We start from the raw sequence: 26,492 nt of genomic DNA on the forward strand, positions 1-26,492 counted from the left end.
GACATGAAGAAAAAGACTTTCACACTAACACTGCAACATATCTGGATGAGATTTTTTTTTACTGCATACAAATTCACCTACTGCAATTAATGTTACACTTAGTGGGAGCTATAGCAAGAGTTGCAATATTATGCTCTCTTTTGGCCTATGTTTTTTAAGCTTTGGACATGTGTCACATATTACAAACCTGGAACTGTAGGTTGGGACAGAACTGGTCTGACAGCTTAAAGCCTTTCAGAAACATTGTATGCACCAGTACTTTGTGTGTCAACATTATGACTTCATATTTGACACTGAGGAAAAAGAGAAACTTAAGACAAAGCAGCAAAATACTGAAATAATGTGTAAATACAAAGGTCCTGAGCCAGTGTTACTAATTTTAATACTGTCTTTCTTAATTTTGTTGATCTGTACGATGAGCATAAGCACAAAAAATATTAAACAATAAATACCAGCTGAATATTTTCATTCAAACTTAAATTTATACATCATGATATAACGACAAAACATTGTGGCACGTTATTTTGGCAACGGATGGTTGGCACTTCTAAAACGCATGCTTTACTTTTTATTTTCAACATTTTAGACCTAAAGAGAAGAGACAGTCTAACACTCAAATGGACATTTTTTACATAGAGAATATTGGGACAGTTAGTCAAACTTAAGAACTTCAAGATGGGTATTTTTACTTAATCATGACAAGGGGGTGAGGGGAATCTTTTTACTCCCTTATGTCCACTGTAAAAACACCACTAGTCTACAACAGTGATAACCGGTGCCTGCAGTGTTTCTTGTGCATATCAAAGCCTGTATACAAAAATGAAACTGTAGAATTCTATTGTTACATGTGGCTTATAGCAGGTTCGTCAGGATGTGTTCAACAGCGTCGGGAAAACTGTCACAAGTCAGGTGGGGAGGAGGGTTGATTTTACTCTCATCTCCTTCTCTGTATTTACCTGAAAGATGGCAGGAGGAGAAGTTGGAATGGCATCAACCACAAAAACAGCAATAATAATCATCGTATTTGGTTTAGTACATAGATAATGAGATCAGATCCAATGAAAGGCACCATGAATATGTGGTTACAACGAAGACATGATAGTGGAAGAATAATTTCTGGTTACTGTGCAACATGTAAATTTAGGTAGGGACAGGAAGAGGAAGTGAAGCTGGTGGAGGGATGAGAATAAACTTGAGGAAGATGTCTTTTTTCTTACCAGTTCTGACTAGAATACCCAACATCCCTGCGTTCTGAGCCCCACCCACATCATCTCTTGCATCCTGTAAGAAAACAACAAGGGGACGCAAACTATCACAGACCAACGTGATAAAATGTACAGTTGTTACTGTTGTCTGTCAGATAAATGTTGAAAATTAACTAAATGAACTTGCTGTTAATGAATCACAGTTGAAAATATACTTACATCTCCTATCATGACAGCTTCACTGGGGCTACAGCCTAAATCAGATAGAGCCTATTTGAGGGAAAGAACCAGAGACCAATGAGAGGTTAATCAAGTGTGTTAATTTAGACAATGCATACTAAAACAAATAATTTAAATTAAAAAAAACAAAACAAATATAATAGAAGCATATCATGAGGTGTCTGAAATATTCATGACATGTACTTGGGGGGAAAAGGTGAACAAAGTAAAATTGAATTTTTAACCTGTGTGAAGAAAGTCTTTTCTGGCTTTCCCACCACAGTGGCTTTACAGTCTGTGGCGTACTCCAGTCCCGTCACAAAGGGTCCAGGACCAAGGGCCAAACCATCCTTACGTTTGTAGTACCGAGCCTTATGGATGGCGATGAGAGGTGCTCCATCCAGAATCATTCTGAGGAGAAATGCACATGATTAACAGGCTGCAGTGACTGTATCAAAAAAAACATTCAGGGGAAAACTAGGAAATTAAGCATTGTAAAGTTTAGAGGGTAAGAGCCTGACTTTGGCAGGAAGTTCGTTCTATCAATAATCCTGTATCTTTTACTGGTTAAAAGGCAAGATTATGGGGCATCGTGTGGCGTAGTGGTCTAAGCAGGCGCCCCATGTATAGAGGCTACAGTCCTCGCTGCAGTTGTCCCCGGTTCGAGTCCCGTATCGGACGGCCCTTGCTGCATGTCATTCCCCCTCTCTCTGCCTCCCCATTTCCTGTCTCTCTCTACTGTACCATCAATAAAGGCATAAACCCCCCCCCCCCAAAAAGCAAGATTATTAAAAGGTTAAATTATCAAAAAAAAAAAAAGGTAAATTAAAAAGCTGATTTTGGTTTTTCAACTGTTGCATCATTTGACCTGATGGAAAAACATCTCAGCTCAATCCCCCATACCTTCACTGAAAAATAAAAATTTATCATAGACAAACATGTCTCGTGATTCACTGATGAATGTTTCTTATAAATGAGTTTAGCACCTGAAAGCTTTGTTGAGTGTTTGGTAGTTGAAGTGATCAGGAGCGAGTCCAACGACGACAGCGTTTGGTTCTGACGTGTTAATACCTGTAAACAAAGCGAAACCTACAGTAACTGTTTGAAAATTATTAGTCGGGTAATGAATTTTAAGCTTGATATGTCTATTCAGTTGTCAAGTCATTTATTAATTACAATCAATTACAGCTTCACAAATGTGAAGAGCTGCTACGTTTCTTCGCTTAATGTCATTTTAAATGGAATACTGAGGGTCAGAATTGATTCTGGTCATTTGGGCCTTTGTAACTAATTTTAACAACAAACTAAATGAGTAATGGATCAATTGAAAAGGTGATGTGCAAAGGGGAGATCAAATATGAGTGTTTTTTCGTCTTCATCCAACAACTGAAGCAAGGTATCTCTTGTTGTATCCTTGGTTCAGTTCATGATTGATGTTCAAATGGTGTTGGAAATACAGTTGGGGGTGGGATTGGGTATATACAGGATTCAGTTGTGTGATATGTGGTGTGTTGCAGTGTGAGACCACGGGGTGGCGCTCATTCATTTGCATGTTAGTAAAACAAGAGATCTTCCCGGGCAGTTAGTAGCCGATGTGAGTTAGTAGCCGATGTGATGTATCGTGGATGCATGTTTTCGTCAGTAAAAACCCTGGAACGACATCGAGGAGTCCTGCTTCATTTTTATGGAAGTTACAGTTAAGTTCCCACATTTTTTGGTGCCGAAACCCGGGACACGGGAGACGAAAGAGTGACGACGGAACAGTTAGCCGATAGCTGCAACTAGCCGAGCAACGGCAGGAACCGGGACAATGACGGAACGGCTACAGAGGCTAAAACAAAGGCGAGGTATTGTGAGAGCCTCGACGACGAAGCTGATACGGGCTATCGAAGATGAGTCATCTAATGAGGATGTGAGTTGGGAACGCATACGAGAGCTGCTGTCCATGTTATCGGTGAAGGAAGCGAGTCTCCTGGAGCTGGAAAAGGAGATAGAAGAGGAGATACCGATGGACGAGCTCGAGGCGGATATCGTCAAGGCTGTGGATTACCAGGACAACCTCACCCTCTGTAAGACTCGAGCTATGAGAATGATTGAAAGACAAGGAGCCGCCGCGGGCGGAGGGATGTCGCCGCGGCTGAGCGACGTGGGCGCCCACTCGAGCAGAATGACCAGCAGACCATCGGTAAAGTTGCCCAAGTTGTACATCAATAAATATGGCGGAGATATATCGATGTGGCAAGAATTCTGGGACCAGTTTCAGACTGCAATCCACGAGAATGGTGAGTTAAGCAAAACTGAAAAGCTCACTTACCTGAAGTCATATTTGGTGGGTCCAGCAGCCAGAGCCATCGCGGGGTTAAAGATAACGGAGAGCAACTACGACGCTGCAATAGACATGCTCAAAGAGAGATTTGGAAGAAAGGACCTGATCGTGAGTTCACACATGTCTAAACTGTTAAACTTAACACCAGTTAAAAGATCTTCAGACATTGTTGCTCTCAGAAGACTTTATGATGAGTGTGAGGTCCAGATCAGAGGCTTGGAAGCAATGGGAGTAGTGTCAGACACATATGGAGGATTGCTGTGCCCCATATTACTGCAAATGATCCCAGACGACCTTGCTCTTGCTTACACGCGTGAAGTAGGCTCAAACCATGAACTGCAGATTCCAGAGCTCGTTGCCTTTCTACAGCAAGAAGTTGAAAGCAGAGAGCATGCCATGCACCTGACCAAAGCAGGAAGCCACAACAAGGAATCGCAGTCCCCTAACCAGCACAGACACAGACCTGAATCAGCAAGTGGAAAGTTCAGGAAGCCAAGTCTGCCGTCAGCTGCCATGCTCTACACCAGCAGCTCACAGTCCCCTCCAGGTTGTATATTCTGTGACAGCACAAGTCATAAATCTGAACTGTGTACCGACAACACACTTAACCTGCGAAAAGAAAAGCTGAAGAAAATGGGACGGTGTTTCATATGTTTAGGACAGCGACACATGGCTAAATTCTGCAAAACAAAGGGAGTGACATGCAGTGTGTGTGGACGGAGACACCACCCCACGATGTGTGAAAAAGCTGAAACGAGTGAAACCCAGAACAGCGCTCCGGAAACAACTTTGGCTGTCATTTCATCCGTGGCCCCTCACACAGTCAAGACAAGCACAGCAAAGCAGAACACAGTTCTCCTGCAAACAGTAACAGCATTGGCAGAGGGAATACGAGGAAAGAAGAAGGTGCGTTGTCTGATGGACGGAGGAAGTCAACGGAGCTTTATCCTGGAGAAGCAGGCAAGGGCATTAGGATTACCTGTTAAGAGAAAAGAGACTTTAAAGCTCCACACCTTTGGCAGTGACACACCAGTGACTATGGAACGAAACGTTGTGAAGTTAATTCTGCAAAGCATCTGTGACAAGGAGAAAACCCTTGAGATTGAGGCTGTGGAGACGCCGCAAGTCAGCTCTGCCATCATGCAGGTTCCAGGAGAGCAAATCCAGCAGCAGCTGGAAAGAAGAGGACTGACATCAGCAGATGTCTCAGGCAGCACTGACCAGGAGCTGGAACTGTCCGTCTTGATAGGTGCTGATGTCTACTGAAAGATGGTTTCTGGCAGAGTTGAAAGACTGTCAGACACCTTAGTTGCCATAGAGACTATGTTTGGCTGGACTGTGCAGGGCCCAGTGTCCATGTTGAGCATGATGAAACTTTCATGCATGAAGATCTGCACTGAGGAGACCATGCAGGTTTCAAAACAGCTGCGAGCATTCTGGGAAATAGAGTCTCTGGGCATCTCCTGCAAAGGTGAAGAACGAGCAGCAGACGCTGAGGCTCAAGAACACTTCAACAGGTCAGTCAGCTGCAAAGAAGGGCGATATGAAGTTAAGTTGCCATGGCATCAGGACACAACAGAGCTTCCAGACAACCTGAGAATTGCCCAGAAAAGATTTGAAGGTCTGAAAAGAAAACTGAAAGCTGATGTGACACTGTTCAAGAGATACAACGATGTGATAGATGACTATCTTCAACAAGGAATATGCAAGGATGTCCCAGAGACCAAAGACACAGCTGGAGCAGAGAATATCTACGTCCAGTACTACTTGCCTCACCATGCTGTGATAAAGGAGGACAAAGCAACGACCAAGCTGAGGGTCGTCTTCGACGCTTCTGCACATGAGGAAGGCTGTCCATCTCTTAATGACTGTCTGCTTCCTGGACCAAACCTGAACCCAGACCTCCTCAACGTCCTTGTCAGGTTCAGGTTGCACCCTATTGCATTCACGTCAGACATCACAAAGGCTTTCCTACAGATATCCGTCGCAGAAGAGGACAGAGATGTGTTGAGGTTCCTGTGGCTCACTGGACGCCCTGATGACAAGAACACAAACCTGCGCGTGCTGAGAATGGCTCGTGTGGTGTTTGGTGTGACTTCAAGTCCGTTTTTGCTGGCAGCCACAATCAGGAAGCACCTAGAAAAATACCAGGCAAGTCATCCACAGGTCATTAACACTCTGAAAGACTCCTTGTATGTTGATGACTTTATTGCCAGCTCAAGCAGTGTTGAAGAGGCTCACGTGTTGACAACAAGTGCAAAGAAAATAATGTCTGACGCCAGCATGAACCTCTGTAAGTGGACAACAAATTCACCTGAACTGAAAGCAAGGTGGCAGCAAAGTGACTTTGACTTCGCCATGAATCCTGAGACAAGCGGCTGCGTGTTAAAGGTGCTCGGCCTAGTGTGGAGGCCAGAGACTGATGACTTTGTTTTTGACCTGAAGCACCTCATGGACATTTTTAAGGACAAAGAGAACACAAAGAGGAGCGTCTTGCGCTCTTCAGCCAAGCTGTTTGACCCCATGGGCTTTCTGACACCATTCACAATCAGAGTAAAATGTCTCTTTCAGGACATGTGGCAAAGAGGCATCAGCTGGGACGAGGAGCTGCCAGATGATCTCTCACAAAGCTGGCAGCAGTGGTGTATGGAGCTCCTTCAGTTCCATCAGATCGTCATTCCCAGGTGGTATGGAACTGTCATGCTGCAAAACAGTCAAGCTCAAGTTCTTCATGTTTTCAGTGATGCAAGTGAGAAAGCGTATGGGGCAGCGGCTTATCTCCAAGGACAGACAGCTGAAGGTGAGTCCATGACAAGACTGGTCATGTCCAAGTCCAGAGTCGCACCCATTAAGAAACTCACATTGCCACGCCTTGAACTAATGGGGGCTCTGATTGCTGCGAGAATGGGAAACAATCTGCTTCAAGCACTGAACATGCAGCCGAACCAAATCTGAATGTGGACGGACTCCATGATTGTGATTCACTGGATTTCCAGTTCACCGCACAGATGGAAACAGTTTGTTGCCAACAGAGTGATGGAGATTCAGACCCTGACCCCAGCGGAAACCTGGTCCCATTGCAGTGGGAAACTCAACCCAGCCGATCTCACTACAAGGGGCCAGACAGTCACCAGGCTGAAGGAAGAGGAGCTTTGGTGGTCAGGGCCACAGTTTCTGACTTCAGCAGCGCAGCATGAGTCTCCTGATGAAAGGCTCTGTGAAGAGGAAGTAAAGACTGAGCTCAGACCAAGTCATGTCACAGTCCAGCTCAACAACATGGAGCAAACATCTACAGATCCACTGTTACAACTGCAAAACTACAGTAAGTTGAGAACAGTTTTCAGAGTCACAGCATGGATTCAAAGATTCACGCACAACTTACGCTCACGTGAAAAGAGACAAGGAGAGCTGACAGCTGAGGAGTTGGCTGAAGCTGAAAGATACTGGATTCTGCAGGCACAAAATCAAGGTTTCCAGAGAGAGAAAGGTGAATTAAAGGCAGGAAAAGACATTCACAGAGGCTCGAGAATTAGAGATCTGAAGCCATTTCTGGATGAGCACGGTCTGATCTGCCTCGGAGGAAGACTACAGCACTCAGACATGAGCTTCGGTGAGCAGCATCCATACATCCTGCCTTCAGACCATAGACTCTCTGAAATGCTGATCAGCTGCTGTCATGAACAAGTGATGCATTCAGGTATGAGAGACACTTTAATGCAACTAAGAGACAAATATTGGATTCCACGAGCCCGACAAATGACAAAGACAATCATTGCAGCCTGCACTACATGCAAAAGATTCAGAGTAAAGGCAATGCAGCAGACGACAGCACCCTTGCCCAGAGATTGTATAACAGAAGCACCTCCGTTTGAAACTGTTGGAGTGGACTTTGCCGGCCCTCTGTTTGTCAGGGCTAAAAAGGACAAAGTGGAAAAGGCATATATAGCACTGTTCACCTGTGCTGTGACAAGAGCAGTCCACCTGGAGCTGGTCTCCGACATGTCAACAGAAACATTCCTCCTGGCATTCAAAAGGTTCATATCCAGACAAGGCCCGTGTAGGACAGTGTATTCAGATAATGCACGCACCTTCAAACGAGCAGATCAAGACATCAGAGAGCTCTGGAAGAGCATCAAGGAGCCTGAGCTCTTAAGGTATTTCACAGAAAAGGGCATCAAATGGAAGTACATCGCAGAGCGAGCCGCCTGGTGGGGGGGGCTTTTGGGAAAGACTGGTGAGATCAGTTAAAACATGTTTAAAGAAAGTGATGGGAAGAGCTTCACTGAGCTTCGAGGAAATGACGTCTCTACTGGCAGAAGCAGAAGCAACAATAAACTCACGACCATTTACCTTTGTTTACAACGAACCTGAAGAGCCTCAGCCCCTCACTCCAGCTCACTTTCTCATTGGAAAGCGACTCGGCTCCCTGCCACCCAAACCCTTTCATGCTGCCAGTCGCACCCCCAGCTCCAGCAAAGAGGAGCTGACACGGAGATGGAAATACCGCCAGCGTCTTCAAAATGACTTCTGGACTCGATGGAAAAGGGAGTACTTACTGGAGCTGAGATCTGCCCACACCACGAAGAATTCACATTCTACCCCTCTCAAGGAGGGAGATCTGGTGCTCATCGGGGAGGAGAGGACACCGCGCCAGATTTGGAAGACTGGGATCGTCCAACAGCTCTTTCCAGGAAGAGATGGGCTTGTGAGATCGTGTGCTGTACGCACATCAGACAGGGCAATATTAAGAAGACCAGTTCAACTGTTGTACCCCCTGGAGCTTTAATTCCAAGAACTGTCTTCATGGGGGGGGGGATGTTGTATCCTTGGTTCAGTTCATGATTGATGTTCAAATGGTGTTGGAAATACAGTTGGGGGTGGGATTGGGTATATACAGGATTCAGTTGTGTGATATGTGGTGTGTTGCAGTGTGAGACCACGGGGTGGCGCTCATTCGTTTGCATGTTAGTTAAACAAGAGATCTTCCCGGGCAGTTAGTAGCCGATGTGAGTTAGTAGCCGATGTGATGTATCGTGGATGCATGTTTTCGTCAGTAAAAACCCTGGAACGACATCGAGGAGTCCTGCTTCATTTTTATAGAAGTTACAGTTAAGTTCCCACATCTCTCTCTCTCTCTCACACACACACACACACACACACACACACACACACACACACACACACACAACACACCACTTGGAGCCCAGTACCAGTGAAGTCTTCCAGTGCACTGTCCTCCACCAGCAGCAGTGGTCTGTGCTGTTTCTGCTCTAACAGACTCCTCGCTGCACTCAGAGACGTGAAGATCTCCTTTTCCTGCACAAAGTAGTTCATTTTCAAAGGTCAGGGAATAAGGCAGCACTCCTGAGATCAACATCAGCACAAGAATCTACTTTTTGGAAAATAAAGACATTGCTGTTTCTTTCTGAGGCAGAGCACCCAGCAGAATCAGACCTGTTTCTGCTTATTAAGTTCATGTCTTTAGCATTACAATAAAAGCATCTGCACTAAATCAAAAGTCTTTGATCTTTTACCTGGAGATCGAAGTTGAGACGTTGCAGTCGTTCCAGTAAGTTCCTCTTGCTCTCCTTGGTTGTGTTGGTCACAAATTTCACAGCTACAGACGCCTGTCGTAACCTCACGGCACCAAAACACAAAAGCAAACATCTTAAAATCTAAAATACCAAAATTATGATGCAGTGACACTGGAGAATTTGTGGTCTTTAAAAGACATGACAATGTGGAGCAGTGATTACACTTTCAACCAAATAATTGTAGATCAGTGGTTTTCAGTCCTGAGTCCTAAGGACCTGTCCTGTTGGTTTTCATTCATGCAGTAACATTCAAACTCTTGACCCTCCATTTTAAGTCTGTCCGTAGTTTGGGGGCTGTTTCCTACCTGTTGAGGGCGTCCTGCGCCCCGGGTACCGCTGTGTCCTCTATATGTAAAGTTCCACTCAGGTCAATAAGCACGGCCTTCAGAGCTCGTCTGCCCGCCATGCTGGAAACCTGCAGAAGACATGGTGAACATGACCCAAGGTTAGGAAAATGTTTCATAGCTTGTAGGGATGCAGTGGCATGTGAGCATGATAGCCTGTTCTACACCTGCATCTGTTCCGACACTCTTTGGTTTTTGATCGTTGTTAGGACATTCACACGCTTCAACCAAGCATAAAACAGCCAAACACTCGACAAACATTTTTGCTGTTAGATAAGCACCGCTTCTACTGCAGTTTCTGATTCTGATTTTCTAAACCCCTAAATATGACCAAGGTCCACTGTGAATGGAGCTTTACTCAGTTTAAAAAAGCTTATTCTTTCAAAATAATTTATTATTTTAGAGATTACACATTCATAATCATAATTCACATCGGTAGTGGCAGAACTGATCAGATTACTGCGTTATTCAAACCTATATCAGGACAAACTGAGAGGATTATTGACTGGTTTGTCTCAAGCATTTATGGTTTCCTGCCTAGAATACAGATTTTAGGATTCTATTTTATTGGTATTTGATTTCTGACTGTGTGATCCCCTTTTATTTAGATATGCTTGGATTTCTGTCATGTAGTTATCAATGTGAGGGTACAATTAATGCTCTTAATACCCACCTAAAATAGCTTAACCATACACACTCACACTCAGCCTGTAGATCCTGTATCTATTATTTGTATTTAGCTCAACTAATAACAGGAAATAGGAATAACAGGCTATGCCAAACTGAGAATAAGCTTTTTTCTGAGCATGTGTGTGTAGCAGGAATGTTAACAGGAAACTGGGGCTGTAACAAGCTTCACAGTTCTACAGCTGACTACTAGTGTGTCTGTAGTATTAAACTGCCCGGTTTCAAAGCTTTCCAATAATACTCAACAGTATGCAGCGACATTATGTTGTGTGAACAAGTATAACATAAATTAGAAATCCCAATGTTTCCAAATATATAAAATATATTGGGTGGATTTTAGGGAAATGTTTATAAGGCTCAATGGTTTCTATTTGATGCACCGTTGTTGCCAAAGCATCTTAGGTTATAGACCTTAATCATGGCAGAATAAGCACAGGTGTAACTAATGACATTAATTACTCTGGCCCTTCATCATCCTGGGATGCAGCCATCGTTAATGTTATAAATTACACCTGTGTTTTTCCTACCATCACAAGACAAATGTGAAAAAGTGAGAAAGGCACCACTAATCCTACAATACCTCATCATAATCATGGTATTATATTTATGTTCTTTACTCACTGCTGTCACACTTAAAGGTTCTCATCTCTTATTTAGTAACTCCACTTTATTTCTACAGTATCCCTGTGTTATTTCTACTATGGCTTTGCATTCTTTCTGCATTACTCAACAATGTGGTGGAACAGCTTGTTAGTCTTGTTTTTAAGGCTATTTGCACTTCCTTTAGTTTTACTGCAGTCTCACTACTCATTTTTATTAACCTCTACTGTATCACTGTAACATTCATGCTGTAACTGTGATATTTAATGGTTTAGCACTTCTCAAGCAATTTACTAAGTTAGAATAGCATACTTTTCAACCGCTATTACATGTTTAGCTGGAAAAGGCTGTAGGTTTGCTAATAATAGTCTAAAAAAGCTTCCTCTTCCACTGTTGGACCTACAGCTTGTGCCACACATGAATGATAAGGACAATTCACGTAGCTGTTAAATTAAATTTTAAATTTTCGCACATATAGCGAGTTCATTGCTGTTCGTTGCTGTTTCAATCCTTGTGTACAATATTGTGTGCAATAACTATAAAGTCATTATGTTTAGACAACCTGCCTGGCTAACCTTTAGCAACAGCAGCTGTCCCTCCTGCTTCCTGTTGATGTTTTCTTCTTCGTCGGTTTAAATTGGACTTATGCTGCCCCCTGCAGCCCATACACTGCAACTGCTCCCACTCTCATCAATTTCTGAATCATGTTAAAAGTATTATTTTCTCAATTTTCCTCGGGAAAAAAAAACTAAAACAAAAAAAACAATTTTAATATGACTCTCTCTTTTTGATATCACCCTCTCTTCTTCTCTCTATTATTATTTTTCCAATTTATATGTTGTAATCAGATAAGAGGGTTATCTTTAACCACTTAATCACTCATTAGAATAATAAAAAAAAAACATATGTGTCCCATCTCACTAACAACCAACAGATGTATCGCATTAGAGCATCTTTTAGGGCATTCAGATAGATTTAATGTGGTGGGAGGTATTATCAAAACATCAAAAACCTTCTCTCTGCACGATGCCAGATAACACTGATCAAATCCTCTTTTCATGTTACCTCCACATAGTGAATAACACTGTTTCTTTTAGTTTTCAGTTTTTGTGTCTATATAGTATGCAGCTCAGATGATGGCTATGGAAAACACTGTGCTGCACAACAAAATATCTAAATTAGGACCATCTTTGAACTCCCTTCTCATGGCTTCAATTCAGTGTTATGGTTCAGATTTTGATTGTTTTCTCTCTCTCTCTTTTGTTTGCTTTTTATGTTTTATATGTTTCTTTTGGTATATTCACTGGCCCTTGCTATTATTAGAAACAAACCTCTGACTTTGTGGCATGCTTTGTGGTCACATATTTTCTATTCTGGATGTTTATACATTTTGTCTCCACATTTTTTCGCATTTTTATGTTCTTGAACTTGTTTTTTGGAATTAATTAAACTAACAAGTGGCACAAAAAATCGAAAACTATATGATTGAGCAGCTAAAATGAAGAGGAATTATAAAGCTGCTTCAAACCAACCTGTCAAACCACATTCTCAAGATTTATTACTGTCAGACCACCGACCCAAAAAACACATAACCTATCCTGTGGAGAGCAGATACATATGCATGTTGACTCGCCTGTGATCGCTTACAGATTTTACGGTGAACCCACAGCTAAACTCCGACTAATCACAGATCAAAGTGGCTTTACTGTGCAAATCTCCCTGATAAACATATGCTTTTAATTCCAGCAGATCCCCTTTTCCCTCTCACGCCCCCTCATATGCATTTAGGATCAAAACTAGTGTTAATAAAAATGTTTGTGGAGCTTAGCAGGGGAGGTAATGGTGATAATTCACAACATATGGGGATTATTAATGAAGTGGAGCACAAACATGGTGTATATCTATACAGAACAGTGGTGGAGAAGATACTCCAGCATCCTACTCAAGTGAAAGTATTGCTATTTTGTCAAGTGCGAGTAAGGTACTGCTGTAAAAGCAAGAAGGGGCTTGTTTCAAATGTACTATTTATCTATTTAGAATAGATGAAAAGTGGTAGCAGAGGCTAATTTAAATGGGAAACAGCAGAAACTCCTGTCCACATGTTCTCTGTTCCTCTGCCACACTCAGAAAGAAAAGATGATAAAAAGAATTTCATTATACTGAATAATACATTTATGGGTGTGTAAACAGTACAAAAGTACATTGTTGCGAGTTGTGTTTGGCAATAATGTTTAAAATTTACATTACACATATTTAACAAAATTCTAACAGGAGAAATAAAACACTGCCCATTTTACGCTTCAGTGGGTAGAGATTACTGAGAATGAAGGAGCTCTAACTGTAATTTCTGTTCAGGCTTGGTTTTGTGAAACTCTTCAGTAGGTTGTGAGTTTCCTTCACTGTCACAAATGAGGACTGCAGGACCATTAGAACTATAAAGTAACAGTCTTTTTGACAACCAGTCAACAAGTGTTGAATGTCTCCTTGTGTCTGTCCCCAGAAGTCCACTGTTTAAACAAAACCCTTCTTCTGACAAGGATTACGGTTATAATTTTAACAGCAGGCACTAGCATAATTTCTGATTTCCAAACATTATCTATGAGTCTTCACTGGTGACCAAACTGTACACCTGGAACATTGCATGGTGAGAACCAGTCCTGAGCCCCATTTAAAAAATACATAAACTGTGCACTGCAGCTGTCCATTATGATGTTATGGGAAGTGAAACTGGAAATACCGTCCAGACCTACTGCTAACAACACTTTGCCATATCTATAAAAAGTGACAAGTTCCTCCTTGGTCACACTAAAATAAAACATGACACATATCATCATGAAATCATTCAAACTGATTCCCTTCAATGTGTCTGTGACCAAATATGTGATGATACAAGTGAAGACAAACACTGTGCAGCACAAAAACAAAACTCTGGGATCTATTTTATCTATTTTGTCCTTTTGGTGTGACACTGACAGGGATGTTAGGGGCCAACACAGGCCATATTTTTGTCCAAGTGATGAGTTCTCTCGTTTCAGTTTTGAAATTGATTTTGTTTTGTTTCTTTTTTTTCCCCCTTTCATCCATTCCCCTGCCAATCGTTATGGGAAAACTTTTCCATACTGCTGAAGACTGGCAAAATGACACACAATACAGTGTGTGTCTGTGTGAGCATGTGCAGTTGTTCCTTGGCACGTCTGGTCCCCTGGCTTCATACTGGCGCGCAGTGTTAACCAAACAGCAACAACAGGACGATGCAGGCTGAATTCACTATGATTAAAGGCACTGGAAAAAACAAAACACATAAACAAATGTTTCTCATTGGAAACTTTAGTTACAAAATCCTCATACTCTGAGTAGTAGAGCTGGGCATTTGTGCACTGACCAGAATGTGTCTGTAGCCCTGAGTATTAAAGACTGTCAAGTACTCAAATTTAGCTCAGTTTCTTAGTCAGGTGACCATCTTTCTGATCAAAACAAAATTAAACCTTGATCTATTTTCATGTAAATCAAGAAATCGAACAAGACAGTATTATGATGTTATCAGGACATTTCACAGGACACCCAGCCCTACTGAATATGACATTCACACAATATTTACTCTTAGATTATTAAACATTGTCTTTTTTTTTTTTTTTTTAGCTTTCCCACCTCTCATGACAGTCCGGACTGAACGGATGAGATTGAGGATCTGGGCTTTGACTCCTGGATCATCCCCAAAACCTCCGACTCCCTGGTCAACACCCCAGCCGACTGAAGACAGTGATGAAGAGGGTAAAGACAAGAATGTAGAAAGGATAAAGAAGACAGGAGGTGGCAGTGGGTTAACAGAGGAAAAATAAGACAGAAGATGTGTTTATGTGGATTTTTAACCATTTATCCTCCTCTTATTTTCCCTTAAGTAGCTGGGTGTAGTAGAAAGCAGCTAATATCAGCTAGCTACTTTTAGCAGGTATCCACCGTTATCTCAATAAAGTGTGAAGTACGTTATATAAAATATGGCGGAATACTTACTCTTGCTGAGAAACCGCTCCTCATGTAACACAGCAATTGCATTTGTGCACAGAATAGCGGTCTGGATAAGGGAGTACAGTGTAAACGCCATGCTGGCAACTTCTTCTTCTTCTCCTTCTTCTTCGTGCACCACTCCCAGAGATGGAGATGCCGTAAACGAGCAGCGGAGGTCGCGCAATAGAAGAACAGGACGTCCCTCCCACAATGCATCCATGGTCCCTCTGTTCACTTCAAAGTGGTCTTGTTCAAGGGCTGCACCCTCCGTGTCAGGACCTAAGGAAGGGAACTTGTACTTAAAAATTGTACCGAAATACGCTTCTTAAAAAATATTTCAAGGACAGTCGTAATTAGAATTGGCCGTAACATTTTTTAAAATTTGTATTTATGTATTTATTTTCTTATTTACGCCAGATTATGTATTTCGCCTAAAGAAAAGAAAAAATAAAATAAAATAAAATAAATTATGTAAAAGGCCAAGTAAGATAAAAAAAAAACAAAAACAAAACAAAGAAAAACATAATTAATTAATTTCACTTTAAATGATTTTTCTTTTCTTTTTTTTGTGAAGATTGATATCGCAAAATAAAAAGCTGTGGTCATGTATAAATGTCTTTTATATCTCTGTATCTTATCATTGTATAACTGAGCTACACTGTTGTTTGTGACATCTCTTATTTTCCTTTATTTAATTTGTATGTACTGTATACATGTTTTTATTTATTTATGTATTTTGTTTAAATACATGTGTTTTATATTATTTATTTTAATTATTTTTTTATTTGAGAGGAGGTGGTCCATTAAGTGTATGACCTTGTGAGCTCTCCTGTTTCACTTCTGTTTTTATGTTAAAATGCAACTAAAGCACTAATTAACATTATTGTGTGTTTATGAAATGACCTTTCATTTTCAAGAGCATCAAATTATCAAAATTGTAAGCTATAGTATCATTAAATTCAGAACAGAAATCCGTTAACATCAGCTTAAAGAATTTCATTAACATAAACAATAAACAGTCCTAATCGTGAAACCAAATTCTGGTTGTTGTATAGACTTTTAATTTACACATAAATAGTAGAGAAACTACAAGAACATATTTAAATACATCTGCATTAACAGTTTATAATGATAACATTCTTCATCAGTAAATGACCACTTTATCCATTCATTCATTTCATTCTATTAACAGGATGAGGGTAAGTTCTCATTTTTATTCTCTCTGACATACACTGGACTGCACCGTCATCATCGTGTCTCTTTCTTTTTCTTTTAACATTGTAATAAATAATATTTTCACAATCAGGGTCTGATACTCAAATAAATAAACAAACAAACACATACAGATAGACATGACTGTGGGGTTCAGTGTTCTCACTTATGACATTTTATACAGTCAGGTGAAATCATTTACAGGTAGATATACAACACTGACAAACTTTGCTCCTTGTGGCCCAGACATTCTCTTGGAGAGCAAACAAGCAAACTGAATTGGCCTGTAATTGTCTGTTCACCATCTGCTAACACCCCAAATATATTTTAAAGGCAGATACAGCAGCTGATTGTGGCAATTTTAACCTCACCTTTGGGTGGAAGTGAAGCCTGTAAGTTGATGGTTAGAAAATTTGAGTGGAGGTTAAAAAGTACCTTCAGGGTGCCTTTAAACAAAGGAGTCTCCAGCTGTGCTGTTCGATATGCTCAGAGGTTAACATGAGGAGAATGTTACTTAATACACACTGTAGATGGGACAGGATGATGTTTTAAAAAATGCATAATGCATAAAAATGCAAAATGCATAATCAGATGCAGCAAAATCTGCATTGAACATAATACTGTAGGTTTTTTGTACATTCAGGAATCACTCCCAAATACTAGAACTATGGGTAAAAGTGGGAAAGCTTTCTGTGACACAAACATGTATCAATACTGGTCAAATTGCACCATTAGGTTTAAAAACCCAACACATCAATGCTCCCTGTGCTCTGATCCCTTTTTCCCCTTTATTTTGTTCTTCATCTGGCATCTTCCTGTTAGGGAAAACTAAAAGTTCATGTGAATCTAGTCTCACCAACATCTGATGTCTTCAGTGATCATGTTGATAAACAGGGGTAATGATGATTCGTGTTCACAAGGAAGTTTGTTTTGGTCAGTAAACACAACTGGACATGAGGAGGAGAATCCCTTTGGGATCTAATGTTGACGATAAATAAAGGTTGGTATGTTTGTTTTTCTTCAGGGTCCTCATTTGGTGATACCACAGCAACAACAACATTAACAACAGCAAAAAATCTTGTGTGAAATCCATCCTCATCCACAATCTGGTGTATGTACAATTGGGCCAGCAGCGGTCACAGTCACAGACTTAACACCCAGTCTTACCAAATCTACGACTGTTCTTCTTTTAAGAGCTTGGAAAAAAATTCAGAGTGTCTTTTTTTTTTGAAGAAGTCTACAACTGCCTTCCTGGTGGTTTTCAACAGCCCTAGAAAAGTTTTAGAGTCCACAAAGGGCAAGAAAGGCTGTGGTTGCTTTGGTCCTGGTTGGGTAAAGCTTTGAGTCTGACTGCCAGTGCAGCAATGAGGAAAAGAGCAGGAGTCTCCTGATGTCACCAGTTCGTCTTCCGCTCAGTTCAGTCAGTCTGTGAAATAAATGTGACCAAGGAAACAGGGATGAATCTTGCCAGCGGCTACCCCATGGCAGTATGAACTGGTCCAAATGAGTCATTGAGAGTTTAAGTGCAGGGCTATTAACAGAGGTGGTGCTGAAGAAGCAGCCAAATACTAATAATAATCTCTCCTATATTTCTCTGTCAGTTTTCCTGTGAGCTGTTTTTTTATTCTTGGAATATTCACAGAAATCCAAGCAGCTTCTTCCTGTTCGATGAGATTTTCTTGACTCCACCTGTAAAGACGTTAAATAAATTAAAATCGAACATTGGTATCATGGTCTGGTTTGCAGAGAGTTTCAGAGATTAATAGGATTTAATAGTTACAGTATCGTCTGTTACAATGTGTCCAGAGACTGGTGTTGAGGGTTAACTTGTGAAAAGCACTGTGAATGCTTTATACTGTAGCTTTCAGATGGCTGGCCTTCGCTGAGCCAGGATAACTACTTGTCAAGTATGTTACTCAGTAAAAAGTGATTGAATTTCATCTATAAATCACCAACTGAAGTAAAAGAAAATAAAGCTAATGTGCAGATACTGTATTTTATGTTTTCCCCCTGGTCTGGCTGTGAACTGTTAAATGATGAAAAGCTGCATTATTAAATTAATAAAAAAAATAGTCACCTTTTAGCTACTTGTTGAGATGTGAGCTGATCTTTTCTTTTCTGAGGATGTTTGCGTAAGGAATCTGAAAGAAACAGAAGTTAGAGGCAAAAGTTAGATTAATCCCGAAAAGACAGGACTTTGAAAAACACCTTTAAATACTGCAGTAAATATACATATATATTTATATATATATATATATATATATTATTAAAAAATGATTGGTCACAGCCCTCGATGTGTTCCTGGTGTGTAAGCTCTGATTTTTACCAAAGATTCCAGTAATAAATATCAGTTAAAATGGTTCAACATTGACAATTATTTCTGCATTTAGTCTTAAAATAATGGATTATGTGAAGGTTAATACATTCTTTTGTCTCAGAAACTCAAAGTCTCAAAAACACATTTATCTATTTTTGAAAAGAAAGAAGTGAAACATGATTAAGATTTCATCACAATTATACTTGAAAATAAGTCAGTCCAAATTTTAAAATATGCCGCAGCAACATAAATCAAAATTTTTTGTTGGAGTTCATTTTAAAGTCTGTGTGAAATTAATGTGTCATTACGCTCAGACAGATCCATCTGCTTCTTCTAGACACATTTGTCAATTTTGAACATTTTATGTGTGCACGTGTATGTGCGCACGCACATGCTTGTAAATGAGTTTGAAAGCATGTTCAGTCGCGTGACTTTGTGGCTACATGAGTGCAGTGCGCTCTTGTGTGCGTCTCGGTGTACGTGCAGGGTTTGCGATCATGTGCGCGTGTACACTTGTGTCAGAAAGCAAAGACAAACACCGTCTGTCAGCACGTCTGCCAGCTGCTCTGGTGATTGATGCGGACGGAAACGCTCAGACGTCTGCAGAGGAACTTCTCACCCATGAAAGACAAACTAGATGACTGCCTCTGCCTTTTGATGGACAAATAAGCAACAGCACAAGTGCCCAGTTTCACTCCCATTGATGCCTTCTCTTCCTTTTCATTTAATTTCTGTTTTAGCTTTAAGACTTGGCTCAGGATTTCTTATTTATGTCTACAATCTACCGTAGTTGTAGTGTTAATTGAGTTATTATTGTCACATTTCCTGAACCATTTGGATTTTGTCTTTACTTGTTTGAACTGTGAAACTATATTTTCTTGAGTAGTGCTTCATAATTAGTCTTATCATTATAAAAATCATTACCAAGACTGTTTTTCAAAGCAATCAGTGAGGTTTTTTTTAAATTCATGTATCTATAAAAGGATGTTTTATTTGTCATTTAAAGGCGTAGAAATGATATTTATTTTCTATCAGTATTCAGCACTGATTGTATCATTAGTCGTCTTACCATCTGTAACTGTTGGACCATCTCCTCTCTGTAGGCGAGCTCTCGTTTCATCTGGTCTTGAAAATTATCTGAAATTAGTGTAAAAATCTATGATTAGCTTGAGCAGCATTATCATTTAAATAACTGATCAAGTCACTCAGCTGATGAAGGATAAAGGACAGAAGCAATAGGGGAAAAGAAAAGTAAAGGAAGAAAAGACAGACAGGTACTGAGGAGAAAGTGGAAAAGACAGAGAAGGAGACGTTGCCCTTCAGAGTGAGAAAAAGAAAAGAGCGGTGAGGAGAAAAAAAAAGACTTACGGAAGACAGGAAATGGTGAAGTGCCCTTCAGAGCGTGAAACTCTTGCTCCAGTCTCCTCCTGAAGTCGATCTGCTCCAGCAGAACCTTCTGAAGCTCCTCTGCAGGAGCAGGACAGAGCAGAAGAAAGAAAGTGAGATGAAGGAAGGAAAGAAAGACCAGGGGATTACTTGCTACCTGCAGTCAAATATTTCTGACTCTTGGGGCGGTGTGTATGCAATGATTCCTCTGTGCAATACTAAGCAATAAGGATTGGGCTTACGTTTTTTTAGTTTTTTAGTACAGCAGAGCGAGAGTTAGTGAAATGAACAGTCTTTACCTTTCTCCATGTTTTCAACATCCTTCTTCAGTGGGACAGGAGAAGCAGCTCTTTGGCTTTGATCACCTGAAAACATGGAGCGGTCTCAGTCAGAGGTAGTTACAGTATATCGGTTACATTTGGCACCAGGAGTCGTTTCGTTCAACCCTTCCACAACACCAGACAATATATTTCATTTGTAAATCATATCTGCGTCACATGAACATATTTAGTGTTATGGACTGATTCCCCACCAGTCTTCTCTCAATGTATCCTCCATGTATTTTTACATGAACATTCTGAACCCTGCTCTATTTCCTAATGCTCTCTCCGTCTTCAGTGAAGCAATGTAATTCACTCCTTGGCCTCTGGGTGTCAGTGTAAGTTTGTGGTAATGGAGAATTTTACTGCATTTACTCCCTGGCAAATTCAGTCTCTTCTTGCAGTCATCAAAAAGCTTCTTATTAAGAAAAGAGGAAAAACACTAGCACCAGGACACTGATATTGGAGTAATTGAAAGCTGAAGTGAAGGTCTGAGCTGATAAGTAAAAAAAATTTAACTGGACATTCCACCAATTTTACTTAAAAAAACGCAAAGCCTGCAGGTTACTGTGCTCTCAAACTGTTGCATTAAAATGTCAGCGACTGTATTTTTTGGGCAGATGAATTGTTGTACCACAGTAAATTTGTGTATAAGAGTATTATCAAATTTATACAGTACTTCATGTGATCTGTATTTTGTCTGTGTAGATCTACTTGTTGCTTATAAAACTTCACAGTTTCCGTTTTCCTTTTTACACAAACATCTCCATCACATGCTGTTTTCAGATGTACCAGTTTGAAAAGTGTCTGCATTGTTTTGCGCCTATCTATGTGTTTGTGCTAACGTCTGAGTTGTGACAATGAGGCATTGAACGCCTTAAATGAAGCAATCCAGCATCCTCGATGTGTATATTCTCCTCCAGTCATTTCATATCTTGGCTCCTTAAGCCTCCCTATGCTTCTCTCTCTCCCTCATTTAGAGCAGAGAGAGCTCTCCTCTCTCCTCCTCTCCTCTCTCCTTTCCTCTCCTCTCCTCTCTCTGTCTCATTTGACAAGCAAATTTGCAGACAGTGCCTGAGGATAACAACCTCGTTTGACAGTCAATTAACCGTGAATAGTCAAAGCCAAGGCGGTTTGCATTACATAAATGGAAAATTAGATTATTTTTTCTCCCTAGAAACAGAGGGAGAGTTTAAAGACAGTGGAGGGGGGGTGGTGGGACTCGGAGGAATCAGGCCTTCTAATCACGTAGAGCTTCCCACCGCCCAGGGAGACGTTTGGCAATCAGGGGAAAGGTGGTCTCATTTAATTTGTTTCGTGTAATTTTTCGAAATACATTATACATTATGCGCAGGGATCATTACGGTGTGTGTGTGTGTGTGTAGGGGTTGAGGGAGTGGGGGGTAGATATAAATGTTGGCACAGATGTCATAAAGCACTTTTAATGTCTTCCTGACAGATATAAAAAGGCAATAAGCTGTGATCTTTTTCAAACGGGAAGGGGTTTTTTGCGCTGAGGAAGGGAAAAAAAAAGGCAATTATGTCGGCAGCGATATGGGTCTAGGATGGAGATTGCCAACGCGGCTGCTTATCTCTGAGCTGATGTTTTCTTGTTGAACTATAACGGCCCCCCTAAGAGTAACAGCCCTGGTGACAATGCTGCTAAAGAGAGCAGCTGTGGCAGAGTGGCGGCAGGAGCAGCTTTCCACTGCTGTTTCATCTCTCTGTGTATTATTATGAATCCCTTAACTCACCGTCTGATAGGAGGAGGAGACTGAGGTGGATGAGGCTGAAGACTGTGGAGCCTTCCCTCACTGCTTTAAGTATTGAGTCTCATTTTTTGCAATAAGAAGAAATGTCACTGTAATTTTTGCATTAAAAAAAATCATATTTTTTTTTCATCTGAGAACTTAGAGAACTGAGTTTTGTTTGTTTTAAATATGGAAATTCATCTACACATTGTGCTACATTAAAAAAGGGAAGGAGAATTGTAGCTTTTGATGCCATTAATGCAGATTTTTTTATTTACCTTTATTATTATTCAATATTGATATTTATTTTTAAATGTCAGACTGCAAATAAATATATATTCCTATTCTGTAGATAAGTTTTTTAGAGATCGTAATTCTAATTTGCTAACTTCCATTTACAGTAAAAAGTCACTTTTGCATGTGTTCATGTTTGAGAGGTGTTTTTATTTAATTTCCTAATGTATATGTTATATCAGGATTTAATCTGCAGTTTTATTAAGACCTCAGTTAATCTGTGATATGAGATTCAAATTACTGAGGAGTGAAACCACATGCAGAAATTAAGTTAACCTTTTCATCCTAATAATTCTCTTCAGATAGTACCTAACCTGCCATTTTTACATTTTGCTGTCTTGTCTGCATTTATGTATTTGTTGTTTTCCATCTGACCACAGCTTTTCTGCAACCACTTCCAAAAAAAAAAAGAAAAAGAAAAACATAAGTGAGTATATGTACCTGAGCTCTCCCTCCAGTAGTCTGCTGCTGACGTCTCACTCTCCGGTGCAAAGAAACTATTCTGCTCTTTGTTTTCATCTGAGAGAGAGAGACAGAGACACAGACAGGACGAGAGATTCAGTAAGGCCCATTGGTTGAGCTGGTTATCCGGACACATGGAGATAACTAAGTGTGCGCATGGTGTGTGTCTCCGTTGCGTATATGGGCCATATGGCCACGCGTATGTGTATGTGAGCACACCGCTACAAAACACACAGAAGACATTTTCTTCAGCAAAAGGGTCAGAGTGGGAGATGAGAGGAGCAAATGAAACGTCACAGGAATATGAGCCTTGCAGGGACACAGAGACACTATAAAACCACTCACTCAGACAATAAATGAAACAAAGATGCTATAATACAACCGACTCAGATGTCTGATGAAACAGATAGTGTGTAACAGTTTGCTGAAATAGATTGTGTAATGCTATTTGATGAAACTGTAAAAACCTTATCAAACATTTGATGAAACCGAGACGTTGTAAAACAACTGCAGGGTGAAAGACGTAGTGTCAAGAAACCCACGCAGACAGTAGAGCGAGCAAAGTGCTTTTTGTAGATTATATATATGAAAGACAATCTGTAGTTTAGTTTTGCAAATGCTTGATGAAACAAAGAGAGTGTGTAATATATTTGAACTTTTTGCGCAAACACTATTTAGCAGTTGAAAAGGATGAATTGCATGAAACTGATAGACATAATTACACTTTTAATGCAATCAACACTATAATGCTCAGAATAATTTCCTTTCATATAATTCCTTAAATTTTAAAACTCTACATTAGAAAAGACAAAGAGAGGAAAGCTTTAAAAACAATAGATTAAAATGTCTGTGCTCACCAGAAATGCTGGAGTTGTCTTTGGTTGCGTACGCGGGTAGCCCTTCGTCTCTGTTTTTGTGAATCTGGAAATCACATATAGTCAGTTAGCATTTCATATATCGGTTATGCATCATACAGTTCAGTTACATAACAATAAGGCAGAGTAATGCCTGTATTTTTTTGATTATTTGATATGATGGTTATTTTTCGTTTTCCTTTTTCATGTACAAATAAATTTTTCCTTCAGTGTTGCTCTGCTTTTTATCAGCCAATGGTTGTATGCATTTGAAATGATCTAAATTTCAGTATATGGTTAAGTCTTTTTTTCCGCTCTGCGTCTCTGAAATCAGTGAGATGTATTTGCAGTATGTAACTCTATGAATGATTTAACTTGTTCTAGTTTAAAATGCTCCTCATAAATCTGTGTGTCGCTCCCTCCTCCTCCTTCTCCTCCTGCTCCTCTCTCAGAGGCCTGGTTAATGTGGGAGTCGACAGGTTAAAGATTAGAGTTGCCCTAACAGGCTGAGGTGACAGAGGGAGAACAAACACACCGTGGCTATTAAACAATCCACGCCTGGGCCTATTAGCCGGGATCAGAGTGGGGTGACTGTTTCAATTTCTACAGGGAGAAACCAGCCTATCAATCTGCTTATGCAGATCACATCACTGCCTGACTGCAGCACCATTTAAATAATAATTAGCTAAAGTGGCCTAGAGGGATATTTACGTTTTTGTAAGCTGGGTCCTCTCGGTGAGGTGGGTTGGAGCTGGAGAGAGGCAGGCTGGCTGGAGGGGAAGCAGGCAGGCTGGGGGACTCCTGCTGGATGGGGTCCGAGGAGGAGGGAGGGGAGGTGCTGGGGTACGATACGCCACTCCCTCTCTCCTTCCCCCTCTCCTCTCCGGCACTGTCGCTCAGTGCAGGGAAGTACAGGTTGGTTTGAGTCTGTGGCGGCCTGCTTGTGAAACTCCCTTCCTCCTCCTCGTCCTCCTGCTTCGATGACTCCACATCCACCTCCCCCTCCTCCTCGCTCTCCGCTCCCTCTGCTTCTCCGTCGCCTCCACTTTCACTGCCATAACTACAGCTGCTGGTGGGTGATAGCCTCTGGTGGCGGTCTGACCCGGCGACCACGACCCCAAAGTCCTCATCCGTTGCCCCAGTGACTCCTCCACCATTGCTGTGGAGTTTGGCGAGGCTCTCTGCATCCTTGATGACGGGGCGGAAGGCCGAGCCATAGCTTGGCTTCCTGGTTTGGAGGGTCGGGGTGTCCAGGAGTTTGAGCCAGCCCTCTGATGTCACAGGGCGAAGGTCAGGGGTTGTCGTGGTGCAGTCTGGGTCAAACAGCCCAGATCTTGGAGTGGTGGTCCCATTGCCAGAGGCCATGGTTGCACTGACACCATTTCCATTGCCAGCTACAGCTCCAGGCTCACTGGGGTCTGAGAGATCCAGAAAGGCCTGTCTGAGAGAAGGGTTGTCTGCCAGGGAGGTGAGGGCACTGGGCTGGGGCTGGAGATAGGTGGGGACAGGGATTCCTCCCGCTGCTCTTGGTGGCCAAAACATGCAGAAAGGTGGATAAAACGTGTCTTTGCGGCCAGGCCATAAAAGACCAGACAACCCTGCTCCTTTCTGCCCAGCTGAAACATCACTGTCCTCTTTTTTCTGCTGGCAGAGGCCAAATGCTGGGAAGGGGTAAGGTGAGGGGAAGAGTGATGTTGGAGGGAACTTTTGCAGCATGCCGAAGCCTTTGCTTGGGACGGGGATGACAGGGTAGCTACGTGGTGTTTTACGAGGAGACAGACTACCTCCATCCAGGTCATCCTCGTCTTCAAAGCGGGCTCTTTTCTGAGCGCCCAGGTCAGGTCCCATCATGTGAGGCACCACCGAACCTGGGAGAGTCTTCATGGGCCCCATGGAGGGACACTGGGCTGAAGAGGGCAGTGCTCTCTTCCGGCTCCCTCCATTGAACATAGCTTTGACGTCTTCCCACGCGTAAACTAACTCATCAGGTGGGTGTTTATCAGTGAGTTTGAGATGCCGTCGCCAGGAGTTAAAGTTGGCAGCATCAGGTTGGGTGTACTTGGCGTCTGGTGTGCGATGGGAATGGAAAATGAACTTATTTGGGGAGAAGTACATATTGCAGAAGGAGCACTTGATGCATTTGGCTCTGGAGCTGTTGTAGCGTGCCGGTATGAAGTTACCACGGCAACCCCAGGCGCACTCGTGTGTCACATCGAAGGCAAAGTTATCGGGCAGTTTCGGCGGCGAGTTCTCTCCCAGGAAGGACTTGCACAGGCGCTCTGCTTCACGCTTGGTGATCATGCCACAGCGGCGTGACGAGATGGGCATGGCACCAGCCCGACGGAGGATCTCCAACTGAACCGGAGTGCACTGGACACAGGTGATGCCCAGTGCCACGCGACGATTATGAATCTCATTATAACTGTAGTTCTTCAGGAGTGTGTTGGAAATCTGCGCCAGGCAAAGTCTCTCATTGTTATCGATGACCAGTGATACAATGGGAACGCCGTACAGGATGACCTGGCCAACCTGGTTGGGCTTGAGGGGTGAGGAGGAAGAAGAGGGAGAGGGTGAGGACATAGAAGAGGATGAGGAGTGGATGTGGGTGGGTCTGGGTGGAGTCATGGGTTCCTGCTGGTAGCCAGTTGAGCTCGTCATAATGATGTCATTAGAGCTTGAAAGATGGGTTTTATCCATACTTGGAGAAAAACTGTAGAAGGACCTAAGTGAAAAAAAGAAAGAAAGAAAGAAAGAAAGAAAGAAAATAAATAACTTGTCTTTTCTCTATATATTATATATAAAATGAAATAGCTGATAAATCCTTTTAATGCGCTTATACTATCAAAAACGATATAAACAAAATGTGTAGGAAAAATTGTGCACATTGAAAATACATGATTATTTTAAATTAGATGT

The 26,492-nt window shown here is 41.6% G+C and overlaps 3 protein-coding genes across 4 annotated transcripts; all 3 read right to left on the reverse strand.

The window, feature by feature from the left end:
- Window positions 1–112: 112 nt before the first annotated feature.
- On the reverse strand, window positions 113–11,590 carry hdhd2 (haloacid dehalogenase like hydrolase domain containing 2). 2 transcript variants are annotated; one of them, XM_022766586.1, is made up of 9 exons: window positions 11,538–11,572; window positions 9,650–9,759; window positions 9,285–9,387; window positions 8,961–9,066; window positions 2,411–2,495; window positions 1,670–1,835; window positions 1,425–1,475; window positions 1,218–1,281; window positions 113–956 (listed from the first exon to the last, which is right to left on the reverse strand). In XM_022766586.1, exons 2-9 carry the CDS (start codon window positions 9,748–9,750, stop codon window positions 853–855), a joined length of 780 nt encoding a protein of 259 aa, XP_022622307.1. In that variant the 5' UTR covers window positions 9,751–9,759; window positions 11,538–11,572; the 3' UTR covers window positions 113–852. The 2 variants fall into 2 exon arrangements, with proteins under 2 accessions (XP_022622307.1, XP_022622306.1); XM_022766585.1 differs by having other exon boundaries at window positions 116–956; window positions 11,551–11,590.
- Window positions 11,591–12,612: 1,022 nt separating this feature from the next.
- ier3ip1 (immediate early response 3 interacting protein 1) lies at window positions 12,613–15,115 on the reverse strand. Its single transcript, XM_022766596.1, has 3 exons — window positions 14,987–15,115; window positions 14,624–14,725; window positions 12,613–14,257 (listed from the first exon to the last, which is right to left on the reverse strand). Exons 1-3 carry the CDS (start codon window positions 15,075–15,077, stop codon window positions 14,202–14,204), a joined length of 249 nt encoding a protein of 82 aa, XP_022622317.1. The 5' UTR covers window positions 15,078–15,115; the 3' UTR covers window positions 12,613–14,201.
- Window positions 15,116–18,276: 3,161 nt separating this feature from the next.
- skor2 (SKI family transcriptional corepressor 2) lies at window positions 18,277–26,273 on the reverse strand. The gene is made up of 8 exons (XM_022766603.1): window positions 25,171–26,273; window positions 24,288–24,795; window positions 23,580–23,643; window positions 22,702–22,779; window positions 20,195–20,260; window positions 19,878–19,976; window positions 19,579–19,646; window positions 18,277–18,333 (listed from the first exon to the last, which is right to left on the reverse strand). The coding sequence occupies exons 1-8, from the start codon at window positions 26,271–26,273 to the stop codon at window positions 18,277–18,279; spliced, it is 2,043 nt and encodes a 680-aa protein (XP_022622324.1).
- Window positions 26,274–26,492: the final 219 nt, after the last annotated feature.

This window comes from Seriola dumerili, unplaced genomic scaffold (assembly GCF_002260705.1).
Source record: "Seriola dumerili isolate Sdu_G_001 unplaced genomic scaffold, Sdu_1.0 BDQW01000874.1, whole genome shotgun sequence".
In the NCBI taxonomy this organism is placed as follows: domain Eukaryota; kingdom Metazoa; phylum Chordata; class Actinopteri; order Carangiformes; family Carangidae; genus Seriola; species Seriola dumerili.

Excerpts from the sequence above, each read along its gene's own strand:
- skor2 (XM_022766603.1), bottom strand. The coding sequence starts at position 26,273 with ATGGATAAAACCCATCTTTCAAGCTCTAATGACATCATTATGACGAGC. Across the intron at positions 23,644-24,287 it reads AGGACCCAGCTTACAAAAAC|ATTCACAAAAACAGAGACGA; the intron begins GTAAATATCCCT and ends TGTGATTTCCAG. Across the intron at positions 19,647-19,877 it reads TTCACCATTTCCTGTCTTCC|ATAATTTTCAAGACCAGATG; the intron begins GTAAGTCTTTTT and ends CACTAATTTCAG.
- ier3ip1 (XM_022766596.1), bottom strand. The coding sequence starts at position 15,077 with ATGGCGTTTACACTGTACTCCCTTATCCAGACCGCTATTCTGTGCACA. Across the intron at positions 14,726-14,986 it reads GGAGCGGTTTCTCAGCAAGA|TCGGCTGGGGTGTTGACCAG; the intron begins GTAAGTATTCCG and ends CACTGTCTTCAG. Across the intron at positions 14,258-14,623 it reads AGTCCGGACTGTCATGAGAG|TGCCTTTAATCATAGTGAAT; the intron begins GTGGGAAAGCTA and ends TGTTTTTTCCAG.
- hdhd2 (XM_022766586.1), bottom strand. The coding sequence starts at position 9,750 with ATGGCGGGCAGACGAGCTCTGAAGGCCGTGCTTATTGACCTGAGTGGA. Across the intron at positions 2,496-8,960 it reads TGCACTGGAAGACTTCACTG|GTATTAACACGTCAGAACCA; the intron begins GTACTGGGCTCC and ends CTTTGTTTACAG. Across the intron at positions 1,476-1,669 it reads AAAAGACTTTCTTCACACAG|GCTCTATCTGATTTAGGCTG; the intron begins GTTAAAAATTCA and ends TCCCTCAAATAG.